The sequence below is a fragment of the Chlorocebus sabaeus genome, chromosome 20, assembly GCF_047675955.1.
Source record: "Chlorocebus sabaeus isolate Y175 chromosome 20, mChlSab1.0.hap1, whole genome shotgun sequence".
NCBI lineage: Eukaryota > Metazoa > Chordata > Mammalia > Primates > Cercopithecidae > Chlorocebus > Chlorocebus sabaeus.
The window spans coordinates 125736122-125759072 of NC_132923.1; the positions used below are offsets into that span (position 1 = coordinate 125736122).

Sequence of the window (22951 nt, forward strand, 5' to 3'; positions counted from 1 at the left end):
GGATATATAGAGATGCCTACAGCTGTACATGCTTTCACCTGGGAAGGAAGCCTCTGAAGCCAGTGTGTCAGCTGCCCTGGTGTCCAGGCAAAGACGCTAACATGGCACCAGCAGCCCCCCATCTGAGCGCCTCTGCGCTGTGGGCCTAGATTCCGTTCCCGGCAACATTTCACACAGCCGTTTCCTTCCTCCAGTTTCTGCCCTCACTAGGACACCGTGCCGTCTCTCAGGCAGCGAAGTTCGATCCATCAACAAAAATCTATGAAGTAAGTAGACTTGTCACCTGTTCTAAGAGACTTTTTTGTTGTTGTTTGTTTTGTTTTGTTTTGTTTTGTTTTTTGATACGGAGTTTCATTTTGTCACCCAGGCTGGAGTACAGTGGCACGATCTCGGCTCACTGCAACCTCCACCTCCCAGGTTCAAGCAATTCTTCTGCCTCAGCCTCCCGAGTAGCTGGGATTACAGGCACCTGCCATCATGCCCAGCTAATTTTTGTAGAGATGGGGTGTCACCATGTTGACCAGGCTGGTCTGGAACTCCTGACCTCAGGTGACCCACCCGCTTCGGCCTCCCGAAGTGCTGGGATTACAGGCGTGAGCCACTGCACCTGGCCCTAAAAGAGACTTTCTAAGAAAAGGGGATTTCCTAATTATTCAGACCAGGTTTCTGTTGTAGACAAGTCCATCTCATCTGTGAATCCCTTGACAATGAATGCAAAAGCCCTTTATTTTCTAGCGTTGTTTCTAGGGAAAGGGTCCAGAACTTCAGTGAGATTCTTAAAAGCACTGGGAAACCTTGTTAAGAAACAAATCTTCACTTGCGGTTTTTTAATTGAGGTTTAATCTATATGTAGTAAAGTACACAAATATTAAGTATACAGCTTGATGCATTTTTACAGATGTCTGTTACGTTAAGGATCTTAAAGGTGACAGCTTTAATTTTAAAACACTCTATCTTACTTATCTGGCTTGTTTTTACCAGCATTATGAATAAGGATGAGAACACACCTCCCCTAGACCCCCTTGAGATGTTTCCAGGAGCCAGCACATGAACTATGGTTCGCAGCCTCCTTCCTCCCTGCAGGAAGCCTCTGTTCTGATGACATGAGTGACTGGCTCCCTGTGTGTGGCAGCAGAACTCTTGTGTTAGGCAAAACCAACAGGTCCCCTGGCCCTAGCCCTGTCCCTGTCCCTGAGTTAGCTTGCTATTTTTAGAAATGGGGAATCAGGTGGGGCTTCTGCCTCCTCTCCTCTTTTCCTCTGATGGGTTGTGGCACATTGAACAACCACACGTCCCGTGTGTTGTGCCCAGTGTCACCTCCATGTGTTGTAACGCCATAGGTCAGTGGGGTGTCATAAGGAAACACAGCAGACTTGTGGAAGCCCAGCCTTGAGTCTGCCTCTGTCATTTACTGACCGTGTCCCTTGGACAAGTTATTTAGTCTCCCCGAGCCTGTTTGCTCATCTCTAAAGAGAGGGTGATGACAGTACCTTTGTCCCAGGGTTACAGAGAGATTGAACGAGATGACGGATGGCCCAGTGCCTGGAGGACAGTAGCACTTTGTCCCCCTTAATAACGATTTTAGCAATAAAGCCAGCATGAAATTTGTTTTTCATGCCCTTAGATTTGAAACTTATGACTTAGAATGTGTGTACTTCTTAGGTTAACCTGCCCTACATCATCTCATGAAAAGTAAGACAGACTTGGGTGGCTGACTTTGGAGGGGTTTTTTTGTTATATTTGCTTTCATTATAGATCAGCAACCGTTGGAAGCTGGCCCAGGTACAAGTACAAAAAGACTCTAAAGAAACTGTCAAGAAGAAGGCAGCTGAGCAAACAGGTAGCACTCACTTCCTTGTAACTCAGTCAGCTGTTAAAGGACGGCTGTTGCACATCAGCTGTTTCAGCCACGTGCTGGATACGGCTGTGAATGAAGTAGGCACAGCCCCTGCTCTGTGGGGCTTCCCTTCTGCTGAGGGATGGTGGCCAATCAGTGTCTATCCTGGCAGATGGCAGCAGGTGCTGTGCAGAGAGATGGGTGGGGAGTGCTGGGGGGTGCTGTAGCTGTCTTGACGGTGGTTGGAGAAGGCAGTCTAATGAATGTGACGTTGACAAGACCTGCAGTGAGCTAGAGAAGAGTTCTGGAGCCACAGCACAGCGAGCCCAGAAGCCCTGGGGGTAGTTCACTAGGCATGCTCAGCAGCAGCAAGTGGGCCTGCATGAGCAGAGCAGGTAGAGAAGAGCAGGAAATGGGGAAGGAGCCGGCAGGGCCCACAGGATGATGCTGCCTTTTACTCTGAGTTCAGAAGCCAGGAGGGTGCTGAGCAGACACAGGGTGGGAAGTGACTGACATGTGGCCCTCTGGCTGCTGTGTCAAGAGCAGACGATAGGCGACAGGATGGGAACCCAGGAAGGGAGAGGAGACATGACAGTGGCCCAGGCAAGAGGGAACAGTGGCCTTGAGACCAGCGTGGGAGCAGAAGAGGTGGCGAGAAACTGTCAGAGCCTGGATCTGTCCCGTAGCAAAGCTGACAGCATTTGAGGATGAGGTGGATGTGGCATGTGAGAGAAAGGAGGGAGCCTTGGATGAAGATTTTGTCCTGAGCAGCTGGAAAGCTGGAGTTGCTGGCAGCCGAAGTAGCTGGTTTGAGCCAGCTTGTCCACTATGGTGATGGTGACGATCCTGTTAAATGCCCTCAGGTCCACAGGCCACTGAGCATTTGGGTTCACAGGACAGGAGCAGCCAGGGCCAGGGAGAATCAGCTCAAGTGTAGGTGAAGGTGCACAGCGCACCTGAGCCTGAGCCCTGAGGCAGCCTGTCCTGCAGAGATGCGGGACCAGGGAGCTGCGAGGGAGGAGGGATCAGCCATGACAACCCCTGTGGCTAGGCCAAGTCGGAGGAGGATGGAGATGGAGGAGGGTGGTTGCTGGATTCAGCAACTCCAGAGACAGTTCTCTCCCTTGCAGCTGCCCGGGAACAGGCAAAGGAGGCGTGCAAAGCTGCAGCAGAACAGGCCGTCTCCGTCCGACAGCAGGTCGCGGTACGTGCCAGCCTTTCTCCTTTTTCCTTTGGAAAACGATGCCCCTCCTTGTGGTCAGGACCTTCCTTGGGTATCTTAGGGAGCTTGCCCTATGCTTTATATTAAGTCCTGACTTCTTTTCAGTTCACCTTTTTTTTAATTTCCTTTTTTTAAAAAAAAAATGGTGACATGGTCTTACTCTTACCCTGATGCCCAGGCTGAAGTACAGTGGTGCGATTATAGCTCATAGCAGCCCTGTACTCCTGGGCTCAAACGATCCTCCCACCTCAGCCTCCCAAGTAGCTGGGACTACAAGCACGCACCACCATGCCCGGCTACATTTTTTTTCATTTTTTTGTAGAGATAGAGGTCTTGCTATGTTGCCCAGGCTGGTCTCAGACTGCCTGAAGAAGTCCTCCCACCTTGGCCACCCAAAGCACTGGAATTATAGGCATGACCACTGTACCTGGCCTGCTTGCCTTTCTTAAATGACCTCATGTCATTGTCCAGTGAGGAATTGGTTTCAGCTGACCCTGAGTGTTGGTCCGAAGTTCCAGCCATAGCTCCTCTTCCCACCACTGACAGTTCTTCTTACCACTTAGGCAGCTGGATCCCAGCTACTGCTGAGGCCAGCGGGGTTCCCTCTCCCATATGCCTCCCTGTTCCTCCCCCACATCTGTTCCTGATCTACAGCTAGAAAATGCTGCAAAGAAGAGAGAGCGAGCAACAAGTGACCCAAGGACCACAGAACAGAAACAAGAGAAGAAACGACTCAAAATTTCCAAGAAGCCAAAGGACCTGGAGCCGCCAGCAAAAGAGTTTACGCCTTATGACTACTGCCAGTCAGACTTCAAGGCTTTTGCTGGTGAGGAAGTACTGGGGCCCCATAGGGGGGCATCTGTGTGCGTGAGAGGGGAGGAAGCCAGAAAGAGACTGCAACGTAGGGGCCAAGTGAGCCCTGCGCAAGGCATGGCGCTCGCCAGGAATTGTTGGAGTAGTCCAGAGAGGCCGTGGCAATGTGGACAGTCGCCTGCCACCTCCTCCACTGGAGCCCACTCTCTTGGTGGCCTCCATGGTGGGTTAGTAAGATCACCTGTCACTTCCATTGTGACCAGGGCTCCATCCTTCCTCACTGTAACTTGTGCCCATAAACACTCTCTCTCTCTCTCTCTCTTACACACACACACACACACACACTGAGGATTTTGTTTGTTGAAAAATCTCAAAACCTATGACATGAACCCCTATGGGTGCTGGAGCTGTGAGAGTCCATCTGCTTCAAAGGGGCTACAGATGGCATTCCCGACTCGAGCAGCCTTTGGCGCAACATGCTCCTTTGGAAAAGAGAGCGCAGAGGCCATTCCACACAGTGGCCCTTTATACAGGAGTGTCGCCTCAGAGCTCGAGTTCCTGACGGCATCACCCAGCACAGAGATCAGAATGGACTTCCTTATGTGCAGGGGCCACTGCTGTAGCCACCTGCCCCTAACGTCCCTGCGACTAGAGCCGAGAGAAACAGGCCTGGTCTTCAGACTGCCCACAGGGACCAGGATCACCATGTATTCATTTACGTGAGCCACGAGCCACAGCCCCTCATTGTGACGGGGGTTGCACTCTGACAGCCAAGGCTTGCCTGAGTGTCGTGGTCCCGGCCTCGCTGTGAGCCTGTGATGCCTGGTAACTCATTGACCTGACCGCAGGTCTCTCTCATCTCTTACCTTTCAGGAAACAGCAAATCCAAAGCTGCTTCTCAGTTTGATCCAAATAAACAGACCCCTTCTGGCAAGGTAAGAACTGTTCCTGGAGGATTTTAGCACGCCCGTGGCGCCTATTTTTGACCTCCTCCTCTGCTGAGAAGACAGACCCATCCAGGAGTCCATTCCTTTGCATATCTTTTTCCTCACCTCATTTCTTCCCAAGCGCGGGCAATACCCGTCAGCTACCCCGGCAACTCATAAAACGAGGCTGTAAAAGCTGGCGTGTGGTTTTTAAAGAGTGTTATTCTGTGTTTGCTACCATGGGAACCACAGCTGCAGGCCAAAAGCACCCCCCTTTGGGGCCAGCACAAGCCTGCATTCGCCCCACGTGGGTGTTGGTGCTGGTGCCAGGGAAACAGCATGGCTGCAGGTTCCACAGGCGCAGGGACAGGGCTGCTTTGGGGCCCTCCTGTTCCTCTTGCAGCGCATCCTAGCAGCTTTGCCTTCAGAGACACAGAAACATCCTCTCGCAGGGAATCTAAAGTCACACCTGTGCTGCTAGAATCTTTGGCCCCCTGAGCTCAGGTGTGTGTTTCTGTGTATCTTGTGGTCAAGGTGCCTACCCAGCTTAAACGGTTTCTTTTCTTTCCAGAAATGCATTGCAGCCAAAAAAATTAAACAGTCGGTGGGAAACAAAAGCATGTCCTTTCCGACGGGAAAGTCAGACAGGTACGCAGTGGACGGCGGTGTGGCCCAGGGAGCCCAGTGAAAAAGCACCTGCCTGCATGGTGCAGTCAGTGGGGAGCGAGTGCCAGGGCTCTTCAACCAGGACGCCTCAGAAGTCAGTGGGGAGCGAGTGCCAGGGCTCTTCAACCAGGACGCCTCAGAGAACCTCCCACAGCCAGGTCCTTCTCGCCACTTGGAAAACAAGGGCGGGACGTGATTTGCTCTGTGCCACACATCACAGAGCCAGGCACTGCGCCCCAGGACTCAGATGCCCCTTGTTCCTGGCTTTCCAGTTACTGTGTTTCCTGGGGTCACCTCAGGGAAAATAGGTGTGAATAGTTACGAAATTTTCCTGGACCAGCCTATTAGGAATGAGGAAAAAGTAAGCACGTGTGGGTTATCCTTGTTGTTGAAGAGTGGTTTGACTTGGTTTTGTTTTGGTTTGTGACAGTCTCATTCTGTCACCCAGGCTGGAGTGTAGTGGCACAATCTCGGCTTACTGCAACCTCCGCCTCCTGGGTTCAAGCAAGTCTCTCACCTCAACCTCCCGAGTAGCTGGGATTACAGGTGCCTGCCACCATGCCTGGCTAATGTTTTTGTATTTTTAGTAGAGATGGGGTTTTGCCATGTTGGCCAGGCTGGTCTCAAACTCCTGGCCTCAGTTGATCCTCCCAACTCGGCCTCCCAAAGTACTTGGATTACGGGTGTGAGACACTGCACCTGGAGAAATATTTTTGTTAAAAACATAAAATCCTGGCCGGGCGTGGTGGCTCACGCCTGTAATCCCAGCACTTTGGGAGGCCAAGGCAGGTGGATCACGAGGTCAGGAGATCGAGACCATCCTGGCTAACACGGTGAAACCCTGTCTCTACCGAAAATACAAAAAATTAGCTGGGCGTGGTGGCGGCGCCTGTAGTCCCAGCTACTCGGGAGGCTGAGGCAAGAGAATGGCGTGAACCCAGGAGGCAGAGCTTGCAGGGAGCCAAGATTTCGCCACTGCACTCCAGCCTGGGCGACAGAGCGAGACTCTGTCTCAAAAACAAAAAAAAAAACATAAAATCCTAATAATCAAGCTGACCCTGAGATTAGGGGACTTGCCCAGGGGCAGGAAGAACAGGTCTGCCTTCTCGAGATGCTGCTCAGCAGCCAACTCTGTTGGGCCGCCAAGTTCTCGGGGGCCCCTGAACAAACCATTCTCCCTCTGTTCTGCATGATTAAGGTTTGCACCGTTTTGTAAACCATCTGAGAACATCCAGCCAACCCAGAAGAAATAACTGTTGTTTTTACACTGTCTCTGCAGAGGCTTCAGGTACAACTGGCCACAGAGATAGTCCTGGAAGACACGCGGCACCCGTGGACCAGAAGCACCAAATGCCAGTGCTGCTTTTGTACAGACGCATTTTTAAACCATTAAAAAATATTCTTCCTGGAAGAAAGCTGATTCCTGACTTTTATTTTGTTGCCGCCACAGCTCTGGGCAGGTTGCCATCCTGTTCAGGCAACCATCTTCAGCTGTCTGTGGGCAGGTGAGTGTGTTCCAGGGATTATGGTGACTTCTAGAAAAATCCAGAGCTGACTGGACACGGTGGCTCACGCCTGTAATCCCAGCACTTTGGGAGGCCGAGGCAGGCGGATCATGAGGTCAGGAGATTGAGACCATCCTGGCCAACACAGAGAAACCCCCTTTCTACTAAAAATACAAAAAATTAGCCGGGCATGGTGGCGGGCGCCTGTAGTCCCAGCTACTCGGGAGGCTGAGGCAGGAGGATGGCGTGAACCCGGGAGGCAGAGCTTGCAGTGAGCCGAGATCTCGCCACTGCACTGCAGCCTGGGCGACAAAGCAAGACTCCGTCTCAAAAAAAAAAAAAAAAAAGAAAAATCCAGAGCCACTCCCGAGGAGGAATATGAGACAAATTGCTGGGACTCAGAAGTGGCAGCACCTGCAAAGCACAGGCTGTGATGCTCATCGCTCCACTTTGAGAGGGTTCTCTGGGCAGTTTCACTTCTTTCCCCAGCCTTCAAATAACGTGAATGGAGCCACCTGGTGAAAAAATGCCATCAGGAAAGGAAGTGGTAAGGTGCCCTAGAGCTAGCCGCGGCTCCTAAGGACCTGTTCTCTACTCTGTTCTGTTCTTTTTTTTTTTTTAAATCAACTTTTTTTTTTTTTTTCTGATTATAGAAGTAATAACATGTTCATTGCAGGAAATGTGGGAAATATAGTAAAATGCAAGTTCGGACGTGGTGGCTCACACCTGTAATCCCGGCACTGTGGGAGGCTGAGGCAGGTGGATCACCTGAGGTCAGGAGCTCATGACCAGCCTGGCCAACATGGTGAAACCCCATCTCTACTGAAAATACAGAAATTAGCCAGGCGTGGTGAGTACCTGCAATGTCAGCTACTCGGATGGCTGAGGCAGGAGAATCGCTTGAACCTAGGAGGCAGAGGTTGCAGTGAGCTGAGATTACACCACTGCATTCCAGCCTGGGCAGTGGAACAATACTCTCTCAAAAACAAAAGAAAAATACAAAGAAAATTCTAATCATCTGTAGTCCTGCCACACAAAGATGCTTTTTTTTTTTCTTCTTCTTCTTTTTTTGAGACAGGGTCTCACTCTGTTGCCTAGTCTGGAGTGCAGTGGTGTGATCTTGGCTCACTGCAGCCTTGACCTCCCAGGCACAAGTGATCCTGCCGCCTCAGCCTCCTACATAGCTAAGACCACAGGCACATGCCACCACACCTGGATAATTTTTCTTATGTTTTATAGAGACGGGGTCTTGCTGTGTTGCCCAGGCTAGTCTTGAACTCTTGGCCTCAAGCGATCCTCCTGTCTTGTCCTCCCAGTGTTTTCAGGCATGAGCCACCACGCCCAACTGAGATAATCTTTAACATTTTCCTGTATTTCCTTATAAGCTTTTGCTATGTGTATATAGATATATTTTTTTTAATATATCTTGGGTTTAGGTTTCTATCATTTTTCACCTTGAAAGTTTATATTATGACACTTTTCTCAATCTAAAATTTAGTTTTGCCAACCCCCACTGTTAAACATTTAGGTTTTCATTTTTGGTGCTATTCTTAATAATGCAGCACTGAACTTTTCTATAAATTTGTGACCCAATCTCTGATAATTTCTTTAGAATTTCATTTTATTGGCCGGGCGCGGTGGCTCAAGCCTGTAATCCCAGCACTTTGGGAGACTGAGACGGGCGGATCACGAGGTCAGGAGATCGAGACCATCCTGGCTAACACGGTGAAACCCCGTCTCTACTAAAAAGTACAAAAAACTAGCCAGGCGAGGTGGCGGGCGCCTGTAGTCCCAGCTACTTCGGAGGCTGAGGCAGGAGAATGGCGTAAACCCGGGAGACGGAGCTTGCAGTGAGCTGAGATCCGGCCACTGCACTCCAGCCTGGGCCACAGAGCCAGACTCCATCTCAAAAAAAAAAAAAAAAAAAAAAAGAATTTCATTTTATTTTAATTCTGAGATGGACTAATAAGCACAGAATGCTATTACTTTGGTTTTTACAAATACTTAACCTAGGAACCTTTTTTCTTTGAAATTCATCCCACAAAGTATTGAGACTGCCAACTGTATATGATACCCTTTGGGGTGTACCAAACTAAATCACACATCACTGCTGTCAGAGAGCTCCCATGCAAGCAGAACAGCAGAGAACAGCCCTGTCCTACGATAGGCTGGAGTTTGTATTAGCTAGGACTAGGTTGATTGCAAATGACAGAAAAGCCAAACTTAACAAGCGAGATGATTTGAGTGACTTCTAACAAGAGAGATGATTTTCCTCCTCTTTTGTAAATGTAGTTGGTCCAGAGCTAGTGTGGTGCTCATGATCATCAGACACAGACTCCGATTGTTTTACCATCCTCAGCTCAAATGCAAGGCTGCCGCCTCATGATGCAGATGGCTGCCCTTGCTCCAGCCATTACTTTCTCATTCCCGTCTGCTGGGAGGAGGAAAGAAGAGCACCCAATCTCTTTGAATAGGACACTGCCCATTTCAACTTCCCGTTGGTCAGAACTTAGTCACATGACCACAGCAAGGGATCTTAGGAAATGTCATTATTTCAGTCATCCATGTGTCCAGCTAAAAGCCCAGGGTTCTATTATAGAATTTGGGAAGAACAGACATCAAAGGACAAAGAACAGTCACTGCCCAAAAATGGCAGTCTCTGCTATAAAAAATTGACAAGTGGAAATTTTTTTTTTTTTTTTTTTTTTTCCTGAGACGGAGTTTCGCTCTTGTTGCCCAGGCTGGAGTGCAATGGCATGGCACAATCTTGGCTCACTGCAACCTCCGCCTCCTGGATTCAAGCAGTTGTCCTGCCTCAGCCTCCCAAGGAGTTGGGATTACAGGCACCTGCCATCACACCCGGCTAATTTTTGTATTTTTAAGTAGAGATGAGGTTTCACCATGTTGGTCAGGCTGATCTCGAACTCCTGACCTCAGGTGATCCACTCACCTCAGCCTCCCAAAGTGCTGGGATTACAGGCATGAGCCACTGCACCCGGCCTCACAGGTGGAAATTTTTTTTTTTTTTTTTTTTTTTTTTTTGAGACAGAGTCTCACTCTTGTCACCCAGGCTGGAGCATAGTGGCGCGATCTCGGCTCACTGCAACCTCTGCCTCTTGGGTTCAAGCGATTCTCCTGCCTCAGCCTCCTAAGTGGCTGGGATTACAGGCGCCCACCACCACACCCAGCTAATTAGTAGAAACGGGGTTTTACCATATTGGCCAGACTGGTCTCGAACTCCTGACCTCAAGTGATCCGCCCGCCTCAGCCTTCCAAAGTGCTGGGATTGCAAGGTGTGAGCCCCTGCACCCGGCCAAAATGAGAAATTCTTTTCTACTGAAGATGGCCTGAGAGGCCTCGTGAAAGGGGCATTCGGACTGGACCCTGAGGAGCAAGGGACTTCCAGAGAGCTCTATGGCAGCGCTGCTCAAAGCGGAGGTTTCTGACAGCCCAGATGGGGGCTTGTCAGAAAGAATCCAGTGCCACCCAGAGCCAGGAGGCTGCCGGGGCCGCTGTGCTCACCTGGCTCTCCTGATGATTCTTCTGCCTGCTGAAGTTTGAGAACCACTGTTAGCTGAAGCCACAGGCCTGAGCCTGGCTGAGCGGGTGCATTGGTCTTACCACTGGTTAGAGATGAATGAAAACAGTCTCCCAGAGAGTTGAAGTAATGCTGCACCCTTTCTTTGGAAGTTTTCCATATTGGTTTTCTCTTTGTAATAATGTTTTTGTTTGTTTTTTGAGGCAGAGTCTCCCTCTCCAGTCGTTCAGGCTGGAGTGCAATGGCATGAACTTGGCTCACTGCAACCTCCACCTCCTGGGTTCAAGAAATTCTCCTACCTCAGCCTCCCGAGTAGCTGGGATTACAGGCGCCCACCACCACACCTGGCTAATTTTTGTATTTTTAGTAGAGATGGGGTTTCACCATGTTAGCCAGGCTGGTCCTGAACTCCTGACGTCGGATAATCCACCCACCTTGGCCTCCCAAAGTGCTGAGGTTACAGTCCTGAGCCATGGCGCCCAGCCTTCTGTTTGTTTTTTAAAAGACAGGAACCTTAGACAGGAGTTTAAGATCTTTTCAAATGGTCAATCTTGCCAAATAAAAGGTTCGCAACCCAGTGTCAGTCCCTAGATGCTGTTTGCGCAGGTTTACTGATCCATCAACCCCAAAATCCAGAACTCTTGAGCCATGGGGTAGAGATGATGGTCTTCAGGTGTTCAAAGAACAGCTGGAGCTCAATGTCAGGTCACTTGGGGAGCACCTGAGACAGGATGAAGGAGGATGGGGAGCACATAAAGGGGTGTGTGTGGGTCAGAAACTGTACAGTGACTGAGTAGTAGAGTCCATGGCTGGGCCTGTGCTCCAAGGGGAAGGGAAAGGGATCTGGCAGGGCTGGCTGGGTTGGAGGTAGAGAGAATTTATGAGCAGGAAGGCTGTGTGCTCAAGGAGGTATGCTGCTGTTTGCGGTGCCTTAGGCAGCTTGCCATAGGCATTTTCAACCAAGCCACACCACATAATGGCCAAAATTGTTCCCACTCATAACCGCAGCTGTCTGCCTGGCTGAATGGAAGGCTAGAAAAATGACTCAAGTGCTAACTGCCTAACAAGCCTCTTGTGACAGACACGTAACCACGTGGCAGCCCCATTTAAACCATTTCCTTGAACAGCAGCCATTGGCCCACCTTTCTCTCCTCTACCCTGTCTCCCCTTTTTCCTTTTATAACGACACTTTTTAGGAGCTTGGGTGGGATAGTTAACCCACTAGACACTTAAGCTTTATAACTGGATTTTTGAGGTACATTGGTCTGAATTTTAGGGAGAAACATTTAATGCTAAAGCCTGATTTTCTCAATCCTGGTTTGTTTTTTGTTTTTTGTTTTGATTTTTGGTGTTGGTTTTTTTGTTTTTGTTTTTTGTTGTTGTTGACAGGGTCTTGCTCTGTCACCTAGGCTGGAGTGCAGTGGTGCGACTGTGGCTTACTGAAACCTCCACCTCCCGGGTTCAAGCAATTCTCATGCCTCAGCCTCCCGAGTGGCTGGGATGACAGGTGCGTGCCACCATGGCAGCTAATTTTTGTATTTTTAGTAGAGATGGAATTTCACCACGTTGGCCAGGCTGGTCTTGAACTCCTGACCTCAGGCGGTCCGCCCCCTTCGGCCTCCTGAACTGCTGGGATTACAAGCGTGAGCCACCACACATGGCCAATCCTGGTTTTTTTTTTTCTGTAGACTTCTGTAGTCATCTGGCCTGACTTTAACGTCAATTGTGATTGTAACTGGGCTGTGCAGTAATGGCTACTTCCGGCAAAATCAGTTTTTCTTCCTCGTGACCTGAAGTCAGGTGGCATTTTTGGATTCACAGTGCTGTACGTTTGGGGGCTTTTTTTTGTCTGTAATTTATTCAGGGTTTTGGTCTTCTCTGAACTTGGAAGGTTTGTGCAATCTCTGTGCACTCTGGCCCAGAGGTCTCAAGTTCTGTTCCTGCTGGAGGCTGAGGCCTCAGTTTCACTCCCTCTACAGGAAGACAAAGGATGTCAATGTGTGAGCCTTTGTCATGTGAGGACCCACATGCCGGAGCAGCTTTGTCCAGCTTGTAGAAGGGATGGGATGGACTTGGCCCTCCACTTGCCCCCTATGCAGTGCCCTGGAATGCCAGGGCCACGTCTACAGTCAGTCCTTCACCACCTAAAAGCAAGCGGATCCACAAGGCGCCTGGCTGCATGCAGCCCTGCCATCTACGGCCACCATCCTCAGCTTCAGAGCTTACGATCTGGCTCAGGGAACACAGACGAGTACACAGGCAGTTACAATCCAGAGGCAGAAATGTCTTCGAGGAAGTACAGGCAAGGTAAGCGAACACCTTGACCCAAGTACAGGGCTGAACCCAGTCAAGCCTGTAGCACTGGACACACGGACTCTTACCCACTGTGTGGACCTTTCACAAATAATCTTTGTTCCTGGAACAAGTCCATGGAAGCTGTTGCCTAGCAATGTTTTTTATTTTTTAGAGACAGGGTCTTGTTATGTTGCCCAGGCTGGTCTCGAACTCCTGGGCTCACGTGGTCCTCCTGCCTCGGCCTCCCAAAATCCTAGTATTAACAAGCCTGAGCCCCTGTGCCCAGCTGCCTAGCAATTCTTTTTTTTTTTTTTTTTTTTGAGATGGAGTTTTGCTCTGTTGCCAGGCTGGAGTACAGTGGCGCAATCTCGGCTCACTGCAACCTGCACCTCCCGGGTTCAAGCGACTCTCCTGCATCAGGCTCCCGAATAGCTGGGATTACAGGCGTCCGCCCCCACCCTGGCTAATTTTTTGTATCTTTAGTAGAGTCGAGGTTTCACCATGTTGGCCAGGCTGGTCTTGAACTCCTGACCTCAGATGATCCACCCGCCTTGGCCTCCCAAAGTGCTGGGATTACAGGCGTGAGCCACCGCGCCCAGCCTATGCCTAGCAATAATTTTTTTTTTTTTTTTTTTTTTTTTAAGACAGAGTCGCGCTCTGTCGCCAGGTTAGGCTGGAGTGCAGTGGCGCAACATCGGCTCACTGCAACCTCCACCTCCCGGGTTCAAGCGATGCTCCTGCCTCAGCGTCCCGAGTAGCTGGGACTACAGGCGCGCACTACCACGCCCAACTAACTTTTGTATTTTTAGTAGAGACGGGGTTTCACCATGTTAGCCAGGATCGTCTTGATCTCTTTACCTCGTGATCTGCCCGCCTCGGCCTCCCAAAGTGCTGGGATTACCGGGGTGAACCATCGCGCCCAGGCACCTAGCAATTCTTTAGCGGCCTTGGTTTACCTCCCCTTTAGAAGAGGCTTAAAGGCAAGCAAGGCACATTGTTGCCTAGGCTTGAGGCTTGCTCTCACCGATAAACAACACTTATTCAGCTCTGGAGACGACACAGGAAACGTTCCCCACCTCCAGGCGGAGGCTGCAAAACGTGTCAAAACCATCCCTGACATAATGTCAAGAGTAGCTTATACCAGTTTCATCTTCCTTGGCATTCGAACTGCGTGTAGAACAATTAGCATTTAATATTTGGTAATTAGCATGCTTAATGTGATTCTGAGAAGTTCTTTGACATTCTCATAAAAACAGAAAGCACATTCCCACCCACCCTTCAAGGAGCAAGACCCAGTTTGTCAAGAAAAATTGCGTGCCAGTCTTTTCTGGTGCTGAATATGTATGTTCTGGGCCTCTTCCTGGACACTTGGTAAATTTAGAAACTCGTTTAGAAAAGCACTTCTCTCGTATTCAACAGCCATAGGCTCATCGCTCAGAGGAACTAAGGGAAACTGGCTAAATCCAGCTTGTTAATTCGTGGACTGTGATGATTCTTTCCAAGTAAATAAAAACCCTCAGTTCGCCCCGACGAGCCACATAATCTGTTCAAATCCAACAAGGAACCAGATTTTGGACGCAGCGAGGGATACGTTCTACTCGCTCCGTGCAACAACGTAACCCAGTGTAGCTGCCCGCTCCCGTGTCTCCAGCCCAAAGGCTGACTCCCGAGTCCGCACGTCCCAGCGCTCTCGCACTCCGCACCAAGCCCGAGTCCCGCAGTCCCTAGCGGCCCTCGGTGCTTCCCAACCCCGAGAAGGGAGCAGAGGCCGGTGGTGCACCGCCCCGGCTGGTTGAGGCGGAGGAAGGACCCAGACCCCTTCCGCCGGCCCAGCCCGCCCCGGAACCCTGCCCGGCAGCCCGGCCCCGGCCGGGCCCCACGTGGCCCCTGCAGCGGGCCGCACTACCTTGCTGCCGCCGACGGACGGCGCCCCCCAGCCACTCCGCGCCGCTCTGCGTGCCGATGGCCAATGAGCGCCCGGCGAGGCTCCTTTGCCATTGGAGAGCGCGGGCTCCGCCCCCGCCGGCAGGCCCCGCCCCGCTCCCGGGTTAGGTTGCGGCGCGGGCGGCGGGCGGAGCTGGTCCCGTTGTGCTGCGGCTCCGCGCGGCCTGCAGTCCCGGGCCCGCGCCCCGCGCCGCCCGCCCGCCTGCCCGCCATGGAGCCTGGCCCCGATGGCCCCGCTGCATCCGGCCCCGCCGCCATCCGCGAGGGCTGGTTCCGCGAGACCTGCAGTCTGTGGCCCGGCCAGGCCCTGTCGCTGCAGGTGGAGCAGCTGCTCCACCACCGGCGCTCGCGCTACCAGGACATCCTAGTCTTCCGCAGGTACCGCCGCTGCCCGCGGGCGCCGGCTTCCTCGGCTCAGCCCAGGCCGCCTGCTCCCCGCCTCACGGGCCCCTCCACGCCGGGACCCAAGCCGGCCGGACCCCGTCCTGCCCTGGCTCCATCGCCACCCCTCACCCCGCCTCCCTGGGCTGGGGCTGGGGCTGCGGGCTCGCCTCTTGGGCGGGGGAGCCGGAGTCTGCGCCCCGCTCCACGTGTCAGCCTCGGGATACGTCAGAGCCCGAGTAGACCCCGGTTCCCACCCCAGCCTCCACCCGGCGGCCCGCCTGCCGTTCCTCGCCACGTGTCACCATCGCTCCCCACCCCTGGGACCCCTAGGCGGGGTGGGGAGACCCTCCTCACCCAGGGCGGCTTGGGGTATGTTTTCCCCACCCCAGAGAACCCAGGCCCCTGACTGTCACTCCGCCCGCAGTAAGACCTATGGCAACGTGCTGGTGTTGGACGGTGTCATCCAGTGCACGGAGAGGGACGAGTTCTCCTACCAGGAGATGATCGCCAACCTGCCTCTCTGCAGCCACCCCAACCCGCGAAAGGTACCCCAGTGTCCCCTGGAACAGTGCCGGACGAGGGGCGGCCCCAGGTGTGCCCCGGACTCTTCCCAGATGCTGCCTGCACGGTTGTCAGAGAAAGTGCTAGCAAGGCCAGGGAGTCCCGCAGAGAGGTGGGGGCCGACACTGACGCCGCCTCGGAAGCCTAGGGCAGCCCTGGAAGGAACTTCCAGGAAAGGGGACACCAGCACGAAAGATTTTCCGAGGGTAGAAAATGATGAGGCCCGTGGGTCCGAGGGACCAGGGGGCCTGCTTCTGGGTCCTGGGGGCGCCCAGTTCTGCCAGGGCCCCTGCCTTTACTGCCCCCTCCTCCCAGGTGCTGATCATTGGGGGCGGAGATGGAGGTGTCCTGCGTGAGGTGGTGAAGCACCCATCCGTGGAGTCTGTGGTCCAGTGTGAAATAGACGAGGTGAGTGCCGGCATAGAGCCAATTGGGTGGGGTTTGAGTCCTGGTTCTCCCGCCGGCCAGCTGTTCCCTTGAAATGGGTGCACACCCCTGAGCAAGGCAGGTGGGGCCTGTTTCCCCATCTGGAAAACACCTGGTCAGGGAGGGTTCAGTAGGAAAACCAGATGGCAGAGAGCCTGGCAGGTGGTGAGGGCACCTGCGTGGCGAGTTCTTAGTAAGACTAAGCAGATTTTTTTTTTTTTTTTTTTTTTTTTTTTTTTTTTTTTTTCCTGAGACAGAGTTTTGCTCTTGTTGCCCAGGCTGGAGTGCAGTAGCACAATCTTGGCTCACTGCAACCTCCACCTCCCAGGCTTAAGTAATTCTTCCACCTCAGCCTCCCAAGTAGCTGGGATTACAGACATGCGCTACCATGCCCAGCTAATGTTATATTTTTAGTAGAGATGGGGTTTCTCCATGTTGGTCAGGCTGGTCTTGGACCTCGTGACCTCAGGTGATCTGCCAGCCTTGGCCTCCCAAAGTAGTGGGATTACAGGCGTGAGCCGTCCCACCCAGTCGACTAAGCTGATTTTTAAGCTGATTTTTAATCTCATCACCCGGCAGGGCCCAGAGACAGCTCAACTATTAGTATATTACCCCTTATGCTCAGTAGCTGCTCACTAAAATCATGCTACGTGCCAGGTATTGCCCGGGTACGGGGACAGTGGTAGACAGATCAGTCCCTGCCCCCTAGGAGCTGATGTCCTAGTTAAAGAAGACATCAAATGGCCAGACATGGTGGCTCACGCCTCCCAGCACTTTGGAAGGCTGAGGTGGGCGGATCACAAAGTCAGGAGTTTGAGACCAGCCTGGCCAACATGATGAAACCTCCGTCTCTACTAAAAATACAAAAAAAAAATGGCAGGGCTTGGTGGCGTGCACCTGTAAGTCCAACTACTTGGGAGGCTGAGGCAGGAGGTTGCGTTGCAGTGAGCTGAGATCGTGCCACTGCACTCCAGCCTGGGCAGCAAAGCAAGACTCTGTCTCGAAAAAATAAATATTGACTGGGCAGATGTGGTGGCTCACGCCTGTAATCCCAGCACCTTGGGAGGCTGAGGCGGGTGGATCACCAGGGCAGGAGATCCGAGACCATCCTGGTTAACACGGTGAAACCCCATCTCTACTAAAAATACAAAAAATTAGCCGGGTGTGGTGGCGGGCTCCTGTAATCCCTGCTACTCGGGAGGCCGAGGCAGGAGAATGGCGTGAACCCGGGAGGCAGAGCTTGCAGTGAGCTGAGATCGCGCCACTGCACTCCAGCCTGGGCGACAGAGCGAGACTCCATCTCAAAAAAGAAAAAAAAGAAAATAGGGAGGGACAAGAAAGCCACTCAGACAGGGTGATTTGGTCTGGAAGGAGCGGGTAGGGATGGGAGAGAGGAGCTCAAGCCACAGGCAAGAGCCGGCTCTCAAGGAGAAAGAGAGGTACCAGAGTTCTTCCCGCTTTACACATTATAAACTGAGGTTCCTAAAAGGGGCCGGCTGTGGAGGCTCACAACTGTAATCCTAGCGCTTTTCGGAGGCCGAGGTGGGAGGATCCCTCGAGCCTAGGAGTTCGAGGCAACATAGGGAGACTCCATCTCTACCAAAAATTTAAAAAGTAGCCAAGCGTGATGGAACACACTCGAAGTCCCAGCTACTCAGGAGGCTGAGGTGGGAGGATCACCTGAGCCCTGGAGGCCGAAGGTGCAGTGAGCCATGATCCATGCCACTATACTCCAGCCTAGGCCACAGAGTGAGACCCTGTCTCAAAAAAAAAAAAAAAGGAAGGACTTGGCCAAGGCCACTTGCCTGTGAGGCACTTGGAGAGTCCCACGTGGCTGTGTCTGGCTCCAGGTCCCCCAGCCCCTTGGCCCAGTCTGGTCCCTCCCATCCCCTCCAGGATGTCATCCAAGTCTCCAAGAAGTTCCTGCCAGGCATGGCCATTGGCTACTCTAGCTCGAAGCTGACCCTACATGTGGGTGACGGTTTTGAGTTCATGAAACAGAATCAGGATGCCTTCGATGTGATCATCACTGACTCCTCAGACCCTATGGGTAAGCAGCGGATGGGCCCCAGGGTTTCCTGGCAGCTGCGGGTCTGGAGGTCAGCCTCCCCCAGGCCTTCAGAGCAGAGGATAGAGCAGCCTCCCACCCCCCGAACTAGAGCTGTTCTTCTCCCTTCTCAGTTTTGTTACCTGCCCTCTGAAACATGGCTCAGGACAGTAGGCAGGAGCCAGGCCACTGCCCCGAGTTCACAAGCTGGGCCCCAAGGAGAGTGGGGATCTGGCATTGGGACACTGAGGCCCCTGTGTCCTCTTCAGCCTCCCCTCTGCTGTGGACTGGCCAAGGCCTGGGGTAGAGGTTCCTCTGCTGTGGTGCCAATGACACTCCCCCAAGAATGGGACTCAGGTGTGGAGCCTGTCACCCACAGTCCTGGGTTCAGATCCTGGCTCTGGCCACCTGGCAGCTGTGTGGGTCTGTGTAGCAGGGTAAGAGTGGCCCTGGAGGTCTCAGCCAGACTGTGTTCAGTGTGTCTCCCTCCATCCTTCCTCAGGCCCCGCCGAAAGTCTCTTCAAGGAGTCCTATTACCAGCTTATGAAGACGGCCCTCAAGGAAGATGGTGTCCTCTGCTGCCAGGGTGAGCCACAGGCCTGGAGCAGTGGGGCGGGGCGGGTGGGGCGGGGCAGGGCAGGCCCTGCCAGATGCTGATGCTTCGGGGCCCCCAGGCGAGTGCCAGTGGCTGCACCTGGACCTCATCAAGGAGATGCGACAGTTCTGCCAGTCCCTGTTCCCCGTGGTGGCCTACGCCTACTGCACCATCCCCACCTACCCCAGCGGCCAAATCGGCTTCATGCTGTGCAGCAAGAACCCGGTGAGATGGGGGTGCCCAGGCGTGGGGGTCGGGGGAAGGTGGGCGTAAATAAAGAGCCCTCCCCCTGCCGGGCGCGGTGGCCACGCCTGGAATCCCAGCGCTTTGGGAGGCCGAGGCGGGCGGATCACGAGGTCAGGAGATGGAGACCATCCTGGCTAACACGGTGAAACCCCATCTCTACTAAAAATACAAAAAAATTAGCTGGACACAGCGGCGTTTGCCTGTTGTCCCAGTTGCTGGGGAGGCTGAGGCAGGAGAATGGCGTGAACCCGGGAGGCGGAGCTTGCAGGGAGCCGAGATCACACCACTGCACTCCAGCCTGGGGGACAGAGAAAGGCTCCATCTCAAAAAAAAATAAAAAAAAAAAAAGCTGTCCCCAGGCTGGGCGCGGTGTCTCACACCTGGAATCCCAGCACTTTGGGAGACCAAGGCGGGCAGATTGCTTGAGGTCAGGAGTTCAAGACCAGCCTGACCAACATGGAGAAACTCCATCTCTACTCAAAATACGAAAAAAAAACAAAAAAAAAACAAAATTAGCTGGGTGTGGTGGCATGTACCTGAGGCTGAGGCAGGAGAATCACTTGAACCCAGGAGGCAGAGGTTGCAGTGAGCCGAGATGATGCCACTGCACTCCAGCGTGGGCAACAGAGCGAGACTCCGTCTCAAAAAAAAAAAAAAAAAAAACAAAGTGCCCCCCCATGTGCCCTGGCCCGGTCCCCAGAGCACCAACTTCCAGGAGCCGGTGCAGCCGCTGACGCAGCAGCAGGTGGCACAGATGCAGCTGAAGTACTACAACTCCGACGTGCACCGCGCTGCCTTCGTGCTGCCCGAGTTTGCCCGCAAGGTGGGTGGCCTGCAGGGCCAGGTGGGGGGACCCAGGGACCCGGAGCACCCTCCTGACTGGCCTCGTGTCCCTCCAGGCCCTGAATGATGTGAGCTGAGCCCAGGTGCCACCGCGGATGCCACCCAGGACCTCGGACCTTGGAGCCTGCAGGGTGCCTCGGCCCCTCCAGCCCTGGGCCAGACCTCCTCCCGGCTCTCGCCCACCAACCAAGTGTTACAAGCCCCAGAATGCTGCCCGGCCTGCCCTGCTAGGCGGACTGTCTGTGTGTCTGTCTCTCTGGCGTTCCACCTCCAAGCCTATACCAGCTGTGTACAGCGCCATCTCTCTGCCTTCTGTTGCCCCTCACTCACCAAACACGTGTATTTATAGCAAAGATTGGAGTTCTGTGTCTCCTGACCTTGGCTGGGCCCAGGCAGGGCCACATTCATTGGGCGCCTCTGGGGTGAGGGTCTGCAGGGGCCTTGCTGTCTGACCCCCAACGGTCTGCTGCAGGCCTGGGGCTGCAGGTGAGCCCTCGTGGATAGCCTGGGGCACAGAGGGTCACCGCAGTCATCATGTGGGACCCAGAACTGTCCTGGGAAGCTGACGTAGCCGTCCCTTTACCAAACCTTTCACAAGACCACTGGTGACAGCCCCCCAAGGCAGTGGGGTGAGTGAGGTCACGGTGGGGCTGCCCGGGAACCTCCTCAGAATTGAGGCCACTCACAGGTGTAAGTCAGGTCCCATCCAGGTGCTCCAGGGCAAATACAGGAAGGGATAGCAGAGCTAGTTTTTTGGGCCTTTTTAAGCACATCAGGAGCTTAACACTGGCCCAGTGACTGTGCCCTGACCCCACTCGAGGTATTCAGGCTTGGGTTCAAATTCCCACCATGCCCTGCCTCCCGTGTGGACAAATTGAGAAAGCAGATGTGGGCGCCCGCACCAGGGACTGCGAGGACAGGGGCTGTCCCCTCTCCAAGGTGCTGAACTCCTGCCTTCCAGGACGCAACGGTGGTGGGAGGAGGACAGAAAAAGAACCCTCCTTGCATGGGCATGGGCCTGAGTTGCCAACCCCTTTCCCCACCCTGGGCAGGGCCTGGGCCACAGGATGAATCAGGGTGGGAGGCCCCACTCCCAGCTGAGGCAGCCACCTCAGAGCCCTGACTCACCCGGGAATGTTTTCCGGGACATCAGAATAAGGGGGATTCAATTTTGCCATAAACTCTGGCCTCAGGCCAGTCACAGCCCTCCAGGCTCCACCCGCCCCCCACTCCCCACCCCTGTGAGCTCACCAGACTGAGCACCTTCAGACCTTTGGCCCATCAGCAGATCTGACCTCAGGCTAACTTCTCCAGGCCACCCTGACCTTTCAAATCAGTCTGGGGAGCTGGCGTCTGCCCCGGGGCCTTCACAGTCCCAGGGAAGGCCCAAGAGGAGCAACTGGCGGTCAGGTGGGTTGGCAGGGGCTATTTCTGGAGCCTAACAGGCCACGCTGCAGCTGGGTGGACCAGGCACTTTCATCTAATCTTCACAACCACCTGCCTGCAAGGTACTGTTCCTGCTGCACAGAGAGGCAAGGCGATGTGCCTAAGGACACACAGCCAATCAGCAGCCACCGTCTGAGGCCACTCCACCCTGCTCACCCCAGGGCCTCCTGCATCTCAGGCCAGGCACTCTGAATGTCCTGGCATGGATGGTCTCTCTGACATCTACTCCCTGGCCAAGATCCAGGCAGGAATGCCCTTAGAGGGAGGATCCCATGACCCCCTAGGCGTGAGGGCCTTTCCCCAAGGGCTCTGGAATCAGACCTCGGTCCAGATCTCAACTCTGCTTCCCTTAGCTCTGTGACCTGCAGCCATGCAGACCCTCTGCCTGTTACCCCGATGTCAGAGGGGGAGCACACCGTCCGTTAGGAAGCTTTGGTGAGAAGCACGTGCGACACAGCACACAACCAGTGCCAGCGCTCTGCACTGGCCCATCAGGACCACCTATCAGGGCGAGGAGAGAGGAGGGAGGGTGGACCAGGTTGCGGAAACAGCCGGGGCCATCTGGGAAGCAGGAGATCTGAGAAGCAGCAGCAGGAAGATGAAGTTGCTGGTAGCGTGGATCCTCTGCCTCCCCAGCCTATAGTCAAGTCTATACACACACCTGCCCGCCTTGAAGGGGCATGTGCCAGGGATGGGGGCAAGCCTGAGCCCCACGACCGGGTGAGTGCGATGCAGCCCAGGATAATTACTGAAACAAGCAGCCTTGATGAGGACACAACCTGGGTCCCCCAGAATCTTTGGGCCATAGAATCTTTGGGCCCAGAAATTTTTGGGCCACAAACAGGCCCAGTGTGGCATGGGGAATAACATCAATCCTATCTAGACCTTTCAAAATTTGATTTATTAAAATGAGCCAGGCCCCTGGCTTAAGGATTCATGGGTCCCTGTGGCTTGTCAGAAGAAAAATCACAGTCCTCCTCCCGCGGCCTCTTTCCCCCTTGGAGCTAATTATTTTGGTGTTTATCTTCTGTAGCAGAAAAAGAAATCGATTTGGTGTTTGTCCCCACTTCCTGCCACGGAGCCCCTAACACCTTTGGAAATCCCTGATGGGTACGAGTGTCTTGTCATTCCTTATATGCTCCGTCAGATAACTCCTGAGTTTATGCTAACGCAGTGATTTAGGGTAGAGCCCCCGGGGAGCTTCAGGGTGGGGTTGGTAAGACCTAAAGACTGGAGGGTTGGGACCTTCACCCCACCCAGTGACCACCAGGAAAGGATCAGAAGTCTGAAGATGAAGCTCTACAAATTCATGAACAATGAGCGCAGCCCGGGGTTGGTGGCTCATGCCTGTAATCCCAGCACTTTGGGAGGCTGAGGTGCACAGATCACTTGAGGCCAGGCGCGTTGGGAAGCCATCGTCGCAAAACCTCATCTCTACTAAAAACACAAATATTAGCCGGGCGTGGTGGCGCGCGTTGATATCGCCAGCTACTCAGGAGACTGAGGTTGGGGAATCGCCTAAACCCAGGAAGCAGAGGTTGTGAAACTACCTTTGCCAAATTATGACTGAGACAGTGAAGGAGACCTATCTTAACCAACTCCATCTTGCTTCTAACCGCCAAGCTGTCCTTGTTCATTCTTGGGTGTAGGCTGAACT

The 22951-nt window shown here is 53.4% G+C and overlaps 3 protein-coding genes across 4 annotated transcripts in view; all 3 read left to right on the forward strand.

The window, feature by feature from the left end:
* Positions 1-6879, forward strand: part of EXOSC10 (exosome component 10) — a 30061-nt gene extending 23182 nt beyond the window's left edge. Inside the window, exons 19-25 of the mRNA XM_007980573.3 lie at positions 195-266; positions 1756-1840; positions 2968-3041; positions 3714-3885; positions 4746-4807; positions 5370-5446; positions 6744-6879. Coding sequence (XP_007978764.3) covers positions 195-266; positions 1756-1840; positions 2968-3041; positions 3714-3885; positions 4746-4807; positions 5370-5446; positions 6744-6774 — 573 coding nt within the window. The 3' untranslated portion in view covers positions 6775-6879. The remainder of the gene's footprint in view (positions 1-194; positions 267-1755; positions 1841-2967; positions 3042-3713; positions 3886-4745; positions 4808-5369; positions 5447-6743) is intronic.
* Positions 6880-14851: 7972 nt separating this feature from the next.
* On the forward strand, positions 14852-20201 carry SRM (spermidine synthase). Of its 2 annotated transcripts, XM_007980577.3 has the most exons (8): positions 14853-15124; positions 15555-15675; positions 16007-16099; positions 18014-18167; positions 18667-18750; positions 18839-18984; positions 19706-19828; positions 19905-20201. In XM_007980577.3, exons 1-8 carry the CDS (start codon positions 14958-14960, stop codon positions 19923-19925), a joined length of 909 nt encoding a protein of 302 aa, XP_007978768.2. In that variant the 5' UTR covers positions 14853-14957; the 3' UTR covers positions 19926-20201. The 2 variants fall into 2 exon arrangements, with proteins under 2 accessions (XP_072863944.1, XP_007978768.2); XM_073007843.1 differs by lacking the exon at positions 19706-19828 and having other exon boundaries at positions 14852-15124.
* Positions 20202-20697: 496 nt separating this feature from the next.
* The window catches only part of MASP2 (MBL associated serine protease 2), a 28925-nt gene continuing 26671 nt past the window's right edge, over positions 20698-22951 (forward strand). Inside the window, exons 1-3 of the mRNA XM_073008031.1 lie at positions 20698-20821; positions 21186-21258; positions 21790-21904. Coding sequence (XP_072864132.1) covers positions 20698-20821; positions 21186-21258; positions 21790-21904 — 312 coding nt within the window. The remainder of the gene's footprint in view (positions 20822-21185; positions 21259-21789; positions 21905-22951) is intronic.

What these genes read in the sequence shown, in the direction of transcription:
- SRM (XM_007980577.3), top strand. Translation starts at nt 14,958, where the DNA reads ATGGAGCCTGGCCCCGATGGCCCCGCTGCATCCGGCCCCGCCGCCATC. An exon ending in GCCACCCCAACCCGCGAAAG is followed by an intron (nt 15,676 to 16,006) that starts GTACCCCAGTGT and finishes CCCTCCTCCCAG; the next exon opens with GTGCTGATCATTGGGGGCGG. An exon ending in TGCCCGAGTTTGCCCGCAAG is followed by an intron (nt 19,829 to 19,904) that starts GTGGGTGGCCTG and finishes GTGTCCCTCCAG; the next exon opens with GCCCTGAATGATGTGAGCTG.